This window comes from Furipterus horrens, unplaced genomic scaffold (assembly GCF_987537825.1).
Source record: "Furipterus horrens unplaced genomic scaffold, mFurHor1.1.pri manual_scaffold_5, whole genome shotgun sequence".
NCBI lineage: Eukaryota > Metazoa > Chordata > Mammalia > Chiroptera > Furipteridae > Furipterus > Furipterus horrens.
Genome location: NW_028327175.1, coordinates 54,408,411 through 54,418,507, shown reverse-complemented (window position 1 = coordinate 54,418,507; position 10,097 = coordinate 54,408,411). Strand labels below are relative to the sequence as shown.

General features: G+C 39.6%; 1 protein-coding gene across 2 annotated transcripts in view; it reads left to right on the top strand.

The window, feature by feature from the left end:
* Positions 1 to 2,189: 2,189 nt before the first annotated feature.
* Positions 2,190 to 10,097, top strand: part of EDIL3 (EGF like and discoidin domains 3) — a 405,479-nt gene continuing 397,571 nt past the window's right edge. For both annotated transcript variants that reach the window (XM_090278987.1, XM_090278986.1), the window contains exon 1: positions 2,190 to 2,500. In XM_090278987.1, coding sequence (XP_090135113.1) covers positions 2,434 to 2,500 — 67 coding nt within the window. In that variant the 5' untranslated portion in view covers positions 2,190 to 2,433. The remainder of the gene's footprint in view (positions 2,501 to 10,097) is intronic.

Here is a 10,097-nt window from a genome sequence, read left to right as displayed (position 1 = left end):
AATTTCAGTTCTATCTTCTAGAAATAATACCTTAAAATTAATACTAAACATGTTATTCTAAATAAAAATGATAAAAAGCTACCTTATGGTAGACATGCCAGAGGATGACTGGAAAGCACACTTTCAAAATTAAGTAATCATAATGTGCCAGAAAGTTGGAATTTGATGGTTTAAAACTTCTTTGCTATGGCTCTGGACAATGATGTCTTATTCTAGCACCAGTGGCTTTGAGCATGAAAATTGTAAGTAAATAAATAATTCTACATCTTTCCCTTAGCAAACTCATTTTAAAATTCTTTTTATTTTCACCCAATTCCTGAAGTGAGTGAAAAAAAAAGATTCAGAAGTACAGATTGATAGTTACAAACTAGTCGTGGGGATGCAAAGTACGGCACAGGAAACAGAGTCAGTAATACTGTAATTATGTATGTGCCAGTTGGGTACTAGAAATATCAGGTGTAACACTGTAAATTATATATGGTTGTTTAACCAATATGCTGTACATCCAAAATTAATACAAAATAATATTAAATGTAGACTGTAATTGAAAACATTACAAAATTGAAAATATATATATTAACAGAAGAAACTATTCTTTCACACTTCCATCAAACATGAGATCTGAACAAACCTTGTTTTGAAATAATTTTTGTTGCTGTTGGTTTTTGTTTGCCTGTGGTGTAACACCTTAATGCTCCAAAGAAATATAAAATATTACTTTTTCATTCTTGATCTCACCTCAAGTTCCAAAAGGAAGGCAGAAATTAAAGTTTAACTAACTCAAGGAGGCACAAGGAGATGAAGTTGCATGGCCAAATATCCTATTCTCCTTTCACCTTTTTCCTTCAAGAATATTTTCAATTTTTCTGAGTCTTTGTTTCTACCTCTCTTTCTACCACCCCCTCTAGAAGGAAAAAAAAAAAAAAAGCAGAAGGCAAACAAACAAACAACAACAACAAAACTGAGTTTCATTTTGGTACCTGCAACTGCTGGAATTGAATCCATGTACACCAAGCAATCACTCTAACAGGACAGAGAAGAGAACACTATTGTAAGCCAAGGGCTATATTTTGGTTCAACCACGTTCACTGCAAAAACCAGTCAGTTAATATTGTTTTTGGTGGGTAGCGGGATAATTTGATCCACTTCAGTGATGCTTCAGGAATCTGTCACTGCCTTCTATTTTCTTGCACGGTCCCCAAATTCGCCGCAATATTTCTCATCTGAAACAGATGTCCTGCTTAACAAGATGCATGTCTCCTATTTGCTTGCTCGAAGGCTTCATCTTTTTGCCCCTGAGAAGAGATGAGCCCATAACCCTCTATCCCAGCCCTAGAACTAATAAAAGTGCAGACAGAACAGTAGAGTAGCCCTGTCTTATATGATAGCAGTCTGGCTGCTGAGTAGGTTGCATTTCCTGAGAATCCAGGACAACTCACTTTGCAGGGTTCTGTCTCTCTCGCAGTTTCGTGCCCCAAGAGCCACGTTTCAAAATCTCTTAACTTCTTTTCCTGACTGTACTGAGAAGTGGACTTCAGGGGAATTCTTAACGTAGCTAATTATAACATCAACGCTGGAAACCAAGAGAATTTCAGATGAGCGTCTCTGGCATGTGTGGAAAAGGTACGAGATAAGTAGGGATGGAGGAACTTCAGAGGCAGTGGCAGGTGCCAGGGTGTGGTTGCAGTTGTCTCCCTTTTCTCTTCCAGCAGAAGGAGCCACCTCTGAGAGAGAGAGAGAGAGAGAGAGAGAGAGAGAGAGAGAGAGAGAGAGAGAGAGAGAGAGAGAGAGGAGGGGAGAGAGAGAGAGGAAGGGAGGAGGGAGGGAGGGAAGGAGAGAGGAAAGGAGGGGGAGATTGAGGGAGAGAATTAAGGGGGAGAACAGGAGGTGGGTGGTGTCTAGGGAGCGCGCCTGGGAGGCTCAGGCTCACTCGCACGCCGCCTCTGTTTGTATACAGTGCGCTCCTGGCTGCCGGCTCGCTTGCTTCCCTCTGGCTCAGGCTTCATTGTTCTCCCAAGTCAGAAACCCCGCAGCTGCACCGCTAGCTACAGCTGCGCTAGCAGCGCCAGCTGAGCGCACAGAGTGTCCGCCAGCTCGGGTGACCCAGACCGCGCGGGAGCCTGCGCCCCGCCCTGCCTGCCAAGCCTCAGCCGGGACCCACCCGCAGCAGAGGCTGAGCCAGGCAGCTTCCCAAAGCTCGCCCACCTCTTTGCGCCAGAACACAGGCAAAAGGAGAAGGAAGAGTCCTCTCTTTGGTCACCCACTCTTTCTCGCCCTCTCCAAGAATTTGTTTAAGGAAGCGCTTCGGGAAGAAGACATCTTCCAGAATTCACTGTCAGGGGTGGGGTTGCCGGTGACCTGCGGTGCTACCTCGGCAATACTGCCCCCCGCTGAGACCCTGCTTAGCCCGAGACTAGTCCGGGAGAAGGGATCATGAAGAGCTCTGTGGCCGTTTGGCTCTTGGTCGTGCTCAGCCTCGGTGTCCCCCAGTTCTGCAAAGGTGAGGCAGCGGGGGCAGATCCACTGGGTTTGGGACACAGGAAAGTCCTCTGGGAAACGCTGTGCATGGGGCAGGAGTGGAGGTGGTCCCCCACCCCCCGGCGGGCAGGGGTAGCGAGCACCACTGGCGGGCGGCAGGGAGGAGGCGGCAGGCCCTGGGTTCCCGGGAAAAGTGCTCGCAAAGTCAAAGCGAATGAGAGGGGTTGAGCGGGAAAGGGAGTGCATGGTACCGAGGTGAGATTGAGGAAAGACGGGAAAGGGGAGGAGGGAGGGAAGGGCACTCCTGGGCACCGGAGATTCCACGGCTCACTGGTCATCGGGTGGCCGTGGCCGCGTGTACCCTCCCTGGTCAGTGCTTGCAAAGCGCACTACTATCACCAGTCACTGAGTGGGTATTTCCTGGGGGCCATCTGGGGAAGCGAGAGTGCCCGGGGCATCATCTAGTCGGAACTGGATGAGGCTGGAGAGCTGCAGGACTGTCTGCCTCTGGGGTGCGGGGCTTCAGCGCGGGGCTAGACTGAGCAGTTTGCAAATCCAAACCTATCGCTGGGAGTTTGGCCGAGAGTGAGATGGAGAACAGTCTGACAAGTCAATTCGGCTTTCTTCTGCCACTCTGTCCAGAAAGGCAGAATCATTGATTTCGGGGGAAGGGGGGGAGGAGAAACGGAATTAGCCTTTTCTCTAATCCTAGGGCCCTCGAGCTTTGCTCAGCACTCCCTTCCCTACGAGTTTAATTCTTGGAAATAGAAAATCTTGCCATGCAGCCCTCGCTCCCCCGCCTAAGAGCGGAAAAGTTGTAAGAGCTCGTCTGGTGGTGCTTATCATGACTTGTGTGAAATAAAACAGCCTGTTAAAAAAAAAAAAAAAAAAAAAAGGACTTCGACGAGTCTCCTGCCGAATTGTGTAGCTAGATGCCTCGCAGGTCCTTTGTGAAGGGTGGCTTTTCATTGCAAGCCCTGGTCGTGGTCCTATCTCTGCGCCAGTGGAGGGTGAAGTTGGCACCGAGAAAGGACAGGGGCTGGGACAGGGTCTTTGGGAAGGCCGCGAGAGGGGGCTTGCGCCCCTTCTGCACCCACAGATGCCGTGGGCCCTTCTAAGGGGTCCTCAGGCTGCTTCACGGAGGGAGCTGAGTGCACTACAGGGTTTAAAATCCCGCGCCTCTAAAAATGGATAGTTGACTAGATCCATTTGAGGTTAGATACAGTACTGCATCAATATTCTGCAAGAACCATCCATTTGTTTCATTGGAAAATTGTGTACTCTTGGACTACTCTTCGCCCAAGAAGCAGGGTGTTCCTGGCTTACTTGCTGCCCTGCCAGTAGTGATCGGTGACCTCTCCTTTCCTCGGCCTGCCACCCTCCCTCAGGATGAGGTTATCCTCAGCGTGCGTGTAGGTGTGAGCCTCCCTTGCGTTTACAAAGTGCCCTTCCAGTGGTCAGGCAGAGGTAGCCACTCCACTGAAGGTTACAGAATTGTAATGGCTCTGTAGCTGCTCCGCCGAGTTGCCCCAGCGATAGAGCTTCCACCACCGATATTTTTCCTTTCTCTTATTTCCCGAATGAATTTCATTTGCACTTTGATCCCTTAGCTGGAAGTGGAAGGGTAAAACTGTAGAGACACTTCTCCTTCCTTCCCAGCCTCCGTTCACGAAAACACACACACTCACCCACAGCTAAACCTTGCCACTGCCACCATATGTCCCGCTCCGAGGTGGAGGACGGCAGAGGTGGAGGAGACGGTGTGTGTGGCCGCTATAGCCTTGCCTGTTCTGGTTCCCGTAGCCTGGGGCGCGATGATTCCCAGCTCGCTGCAGCCCAGAGCTCTGCTTCCTAAAGATACCCACGCCTAGGGCACAGCTCACTCCTGCAGACAAACCTACCATGGTAAGGTTGCCTGGCCTTCCCATTCAGGCCGCTAGACGAAGCTCTGGGCAGCTGTGTACTCCATATTCTTCAGTAGATTTCTCCTTTTTCAGCCAGCCTGTGGGGAGAGGGAAAGCGGGCTTTAGGAAAAAACACCGTTTTATAGGCAATTTCTGTTAAACTTGCACCTTTCTGCTTTATTCTCCCTCAGCCCTGTAGAAGGCAGAGTGCAGCTTGCATGACAGCTCCAAACAATTAAACTTTGAGCAAAGTTATTGAAGCCAGCGTTAACACTCAGAATTTCCCTTCACACACACTCCCTCACACACATAATTTGTCCAATGTATGCCTTTTAGACGTTGGAGTTTTCCTGGGTGGGTTGTAATTTCTGTGCATCAGTGCCTTGGATTTGATAAGGACACGTAATTCCTTTTATTAGTCGTTTTTATTTTAAAATTAAACCAATGGATCAGTCAGACTGAATATTTTATTAACTCTTAAATTATTCATCATTATGGGTTGCTCTAAAAAATCCAATAACATGCATACAGTTGCAGCAAACACGTGACATCTTATGCAATCTGTCCCTGTGCCTGCAGTTTGTGCCTGAAGTCTTTAAGCAAATGGCACTGTCTAAAAATGTCTAGACATGTCCTAAATACTACGAATCATTGTCATTTGCATTTTTTAAATCATTGACAATTTTTAGTTAATTCGACAAGAAAATAAATTAGTAACTGAACAATCTCATAACAACAGTGCTTCTATGATTAGTATATTAATATTTATGCTGAAATAAGAGGTTTTTATGTTTAAAAACAATTATTATACATTAGTGTATTCATTACCTAATTTATATGATCATCATTTTTATACTTTAAAAATAAGTGTTAAATTCACATTTCTGGTGAAACAGTTAAAAATAATTTTGAGATGTTGAATTAAAAATGATAATTAAAGGAAGATAAAGTATCCTGCTGTGACTATTGACACTAATGCAAAATCTTGGCCATGTCATGCATTGTCATAGTACAACACACATTTTTTTTCCCTTTCTGGTCATGACCATTTGTTTCTAAACATTCTTGAAATGTTTCCTTAAAATTAAAATGTATTTTGTTTTACATTTATATGATTTGGGCAAAACACTTATAGTGACACAAATTAATGGTTTAAAAATTGAAATGGTCTATTCTTCCTTTTATAGTCTTGAAGTAACGAAGATATTCAAAACCAGGCAAATGACACATCACTTCTAAACTCTTCTCTAAATTAAAACTCTGTTGTATTTTGCTCAACTTAAGATCATTATTTATTAAAACATGTATTCAGGATTAGGGCATTTTTAATAAATTGTTAATAAAATTTGCTTTTATTGTTAGACACATGTAATTTTTCCTCCTTATGAAATTATAGCTGTATAAAGTAAAGGGATAAGATATACATGATTAAAATAAAATAGTTTGGTTACTCACAATCATTACAAAATATCTGACAGATTTAAGACTCTAAATTTATAGCCCAAACTCCTAATTTCACTGATTTAAGTAAGATAAAATGTTTAATTAGATTATTTATTTTTTAAACTTTTTGTCTTTTACGGGGTTTTGAATAATGGGATGAACTGTATATGTTATCATTTGTGTACAGTTTAAAAACTTGCTAGATTTGAGAGTACATAAAGCTAAGAAACTAATTCTGATATTTGTTGTTTACTGAACACACAAGTGCAATGGCCTTGAGTCTAAATTATGATGTAATGGGTTCACTATATTTTTTGCCAAAACAAAACAAAACAAACAGACAACAACAATAACAAAAAAATAATGCAGGCTTCAGAACTCAGTTCAAGCCAGAGTAAATCACAATGAGTAGGTATTAAGAAACAAATAGCAAATTTTGATAATATATAATTAATTGTATGGCTTCTGTCAGAGCTAATAAATTTACTCTTTATATAGTTGAGTTTATTCCCTAAGTAATTTGCAAATGGACATTATTTGGGGGGGGGGAGTAGAAAATTAAAGCCAAGCCATTCCTATTATTCAGTTCTCATCTGTGTTTTAATGAAGATGACTAGCATGGTTTTATTTTAGTTTTTGTTTTTAAAGTCAATGCTCATGTAATGATTTTAATATCTGTTGGTTAATCAAAGCAAATGTATTTATATACAAATAGTCAAATAGTTATCCATATGGAGTAAATATTGACAATTTTCTCATAGTTATGTGATAATGCTAGATTGAATACTATGAATACTTAAACTGAATGAATTACCACTTAATTGTCACTTAAAATACATATAAAAAGTCTGATTTGAGAGAGTTGTTGAAGGGAAAAGAAGACTGGGATCAACTCTACCCTTGCCAGCAGGTGTCAGGATAATCAGTGGAGATCTTTTAAAGGAAAGATGGAAAAAATTTAAAAAGTAAACTGAGAAATACTAATCTGTAAATCCACAAAAAGTAATTTTCTTCTCAGTATGAAACTTATATTATTAATTTTCAGTGCTCTGCTGAAAAAGTGAGGACCCACTGCTTGTATCATTGGAATTTAACATGGGAACAGTGATGCTGTTACTTCCACAAACAAGTACATGTGCAGGTTAAACATTATTCTTCAGGGGTCTCCTGAGTACTTTCAAAAGAAATGCATGTAGAAGTATGAGGTGCTTGCAGTAAAACAATTATCATTGAAATGTTTGGCATGCTTTTAAGTTTATTCTCCATACCAACTGTATGCTTTATAAATGTTTATAAATGTTTTCTAGAGTTTGCACATTTCTAAATAAGTCATGCACACAGAAGAGACTAAATGCCATGTTGAAGTTTTAATCCTTATTAAAACCTTATTAATAATCATTACTAATCGTTATATATGTGCCTATTGTGTGTCAAGCTGAGAGTGGCTTCACGTTGTTAATTTTTTTCTAATTGATCCTTACCTGATAACCTTTCCTTGCAAAGCAGTACTGGCATCTGCTCATATAACCCTTAAAACTGGTTACAGAGTCACCATTACACCATTTCTACAAGTTCCTCTCTGGTTTTTATACAGTTGCTGACATCATGTCAAACAGTCTGTATCTAGTGGCATCGTTTCTGTTAGAGTTCTCCTAAAATAAAAACTTTCTCTCCATATACATCTCTTCCCTTCTTCCTCACCTCACCCCCAACATTCTCTTGCTTGATAGCAATGAGGTTATATAGCATTCACTATAAAATTCAGTCATAACTCTTAAAAGGTTGCAAATTCTCCCAGACTTGATTTTACAATTTATTTTATTTTGAAGAAAAAAGAAAAGACGACAATGTGAAGCCTCTACTACTAAATCGTGAGGTTTAAAACATAAACATAAATGAATTACAGAACAACTCAAGATTTTACACCTTGATTTGATCACAGTGACCTGCCTAAATCTATCAGCTGGGCAAATATTTATATCCACTCTACCTGTAGCCAAGTCTCTTCTTGCTTTGCCTGTAGCACATAGCTGAGAACCTAGGGAAAAAAAAAAAAAAACATCAAAAATGACTGATCACTTAAAATAGATACTACATTTAGGCCTTAGATCATATAGAAAAGTCTATTACTCTTGTTTTCTTTAAGTTCCTGTGCTCTTTTTAAACTAGATCCAGAAAATGAAGGGCATGTGAAATAAAAGGTCAGATTTAAACAAAGCAATAAAACATGGCATCTATTACACAAAGAGGAGACTGAAAAAGTATATGCAAAGGCAGTTAGAGCTTGCAGGGTAAAAACTGGGGACATTTATCATGGAGCAGGTTTGGCTACATTTAAAGGCTGAAAGGCGTCACTGTGTGAGAGGATATTATAATAACTGGTGCCAATATTGGTCTTGCATTGGTCTAGACACAGACTCACTGCAGTATGTTCCACATCTCACAGTACAAAAGCAGTAAAATGTATGTATCATTGAGGAGATTTTGTCAAAAAATATGTAAGCTTGAAAACCTGCTTACTTGTGAAAGAGACAGAATTCTGAAGAATTTGTTTGCTTGAAAACTTTGTTTTCCCTTCATGCCAGAGAAAATGTTATTTTATATGTCTTTACTTATTTTTTTCCCCTTCAGTAATGAATGAAGGTATCACAAAACATGTCATTCAATTTTGTAGAGAAAAAGTAGACCTCAGAATGTAGATAAAATATCCCACAATAATTTGGTTATATTGTAGAAGAAAATGTACTGTTATTTTGTTTTTATATATGCATTAGTACATTGATACTAGCAGTGTAAGATTTGTTCAACAGAAGATTTAATAGTGCATGAACTAAGATGGGGGATTTATGTACCAGAGTTTAAGTCAGTGCTTTTTAAGTACTAAGGCACTTTCGAATGCGATTATTGCAATAGAGAACTATTGACTCTATATCTTAGCTTTATTTTTTTCTCTTTTCTAAAACAGGTCTGTATCAAAATGATTGATTACTTCAAAAATAATTTAATATAGTATAACAGTGCATAAAAGGGAAGGCCAAGTTTTTAATCTCTTGTTAGATGATATTGTACTTGATTGGAAGGTAATCTCTAAATGGGGTTAGGCCACCATGCATTCTTTAAGGTTTATGCTTGATATTTGATAAAGTCATTTTATTTTTGGGAATGCAAAATAATCCTCTTAAATCTCTTCTTGTACTGAGGTCAGAATGAACATTTACGTTTTACTGATACCTGATTATATGAGGACAGCCATGGTAAAATGGCTCTTAAGCAGTCAAATGAATATTGGAGGATATTTGCATTTGAAATAAGTTGACAGATCTCTCCTGGTAATGGCTAGCAGTCTCCCACCTGTGCTCAGATCTCTGCTTCCCTTCTTCCCTCACATATTTCTCTCCAAATGTGCATTGGACTCCAATTTTATCCACATAATTTTTCCTGTTTGTTTATTCACTTTTTTTCTTTCTATTGTTTAACTTTTGTATTGTAAATGCAAGCATTTTTGAAATGTTGTCCAGAGACAAACAAAAAACAAATTACCATTCAAAACACTTTAATATTTATATGACAAGTTCTTCCTTCATGTTTTGTGCTTCCTACAGAGCCAGAGCTTAGAACAGTGCCAGGCAAAACAAACAACACACCTAAACAACAATATCCAAAAGAGATATTGTATATTGAAATGAATAGAGCTATTCCCCCACCCCAAATCAGTGTTCCTTAAGAAATATCCACTTATTTTAAACTTTGCTTTCTGCATTTTTACAATATGTGCTGTAGATTAACCTTCTTTGAAAATACTGCTCAATGTTCCTGCGAGAGCTTGTTTAAAATATAATGTTAATATACAGTCATGATACAGAGTACTTTTTAAGTTCATAATGCATCATCAATTAAAAGAAAAGTTACCTCTAAATGATAGATTACTTCGTTAGATACAAAGTTCTGACATTTCATCTAACTTTAATTTTGACCTAGAAATATTTTTTAGGTATCCGTTTCTTTTTTCCTTCCCTCTCTTTACTTGGGGACTGCCACTGTATAGTTTAAGTATTTTGCTAGCAAGTTAACAAGGGACCTTTATTCTAATATCTTTATAAGTAAGATAAAAGGTATAGTATTTAATGAGTGCATGTTATGTTGGTTTACTGTTGTAAGTGCCATCTTTGCTTCTCACACCAATGCTGAGGCAAGTATGGTTATTACTTACATATGAATGATAAAATAAAGATACACATATTAAATAATTTCCTAAGATAACACAACTGTTAG